This window comes from Acanthamoeba castellanii (assembly GCF_000313135.1).
Source record: "Acanthamoeba castellanii str. Neff unplaced genomic scaffold scf7180000084758, whole genome shotgun sequence".
In the NCBI taxonomy this organism is placed as follows: Eukaryota; Discosea; order Longamoebia; family Acanthamoebidae; genus Acanthamoeba; species Acanthamoeba castellanii.
Window position 1 is genome coordinate 587,512 of NW_004457380.1, and position 955 is coordinate 588,466.

At 65.9% G+C, this 955-nt stretch overlaps 1 protein-coding gene across 1 annotated transcript; it reads left to right on the forward strand.

The window, feature by feature from the left end:
* Window positions 1–235: 235 nt before the first annotated feature.
* On the forward strand, window positions 236–949 carry ACA1_217590 (uncharacterized protein; the record flags this gene model as incomplete). The annotated part of the gene is made up of 3 exons (XM_004337141.1): window positions 236–270; window positions 375–744; window positions 857–949. Coding segments are annotated over 3 exons (498 nt in total), but the record flags the coding sequence as incomplete, so codon positions are not given.
* Window positions 950–955: the final 6 nt, after the last annotated feature.

Below are 955 nucleotides of genomic sequence, written 5' to 3' on the forward strand. Positions count from 1 at the left end.
GCTTCCTGTCCTCCCCCGGCCCTGCTCCCACCCAGCCCGTGCGTACCCACACCAACGCACGCGCACGCGCTTTTGACTGGTCGATCGACTAACGACGCACCGGCAGGCCGTGGAGAAGAAGGTGCTGCTGTCGGCAGAGAAGGGCAGGGGGCTCGAGGTGCGCGGCGCCTTTGTGCGTCGCGGCGGTTCCGGCCCGGTGCTCGCGCTCACCCTGGCCAACTACTCCAACGCCCCCATGGACGGGTTCATGGTCCAGTTCAACAAGAACTTGTACGCCACCCGCGCCCCCGCTGCTCCACACACACACACACACACACACGACACACATAAGCACACAACTACACGCCTGGGCTCACGTTCTCCCCCGCACGCAGCTACCGACTCAAGCCGGCCAAGACGCTGCTGGACATCACCGCCGTCGGGCCGGGCCAGACCAGCGATGTGCTCGTGCCGCTGAGCGCTGACGGCGACGAGGGACCCGTGTCGCCGGCCATCCACGTGGCGGTGAAGAACAACGTGGACGTGTTCTACTTCCTGGCCGAGTGCCCGCTCAACGTGTTCTTCTCGCCCGACGGCGCGCTCGAGAAGTCGGCCTACCTGGCGGCGTGGAAGGACATCCCCAACGAGAGCGAGCGAGTTCAGCAGCTGGGGCCGCTGGTGACCGCCGACTCGAACGCCCTCACGGACCTCTTGCAGCGCCACAACATTTTCCTCATCGCCAAGCGACGCGTCAACGACAACGAGGTCCCTCTCTTCCCTCCTCCTTTGTGTGCGTGTGCGTTGGTGCGTGTGCGTGTGCGTGTTGTGTGCGCTCACCGCACTCACCGTTGCCGAACGACACGCATGCACGCAACAGGTGCTGTACTTGAGCACGCGGGTGGTTCTGCCCTCGAAGGCCCTGACGACGGGCGGCGAGGTGGTGCTCGTGGAGCTCACCCTGGCCGGGGAGGTGGCC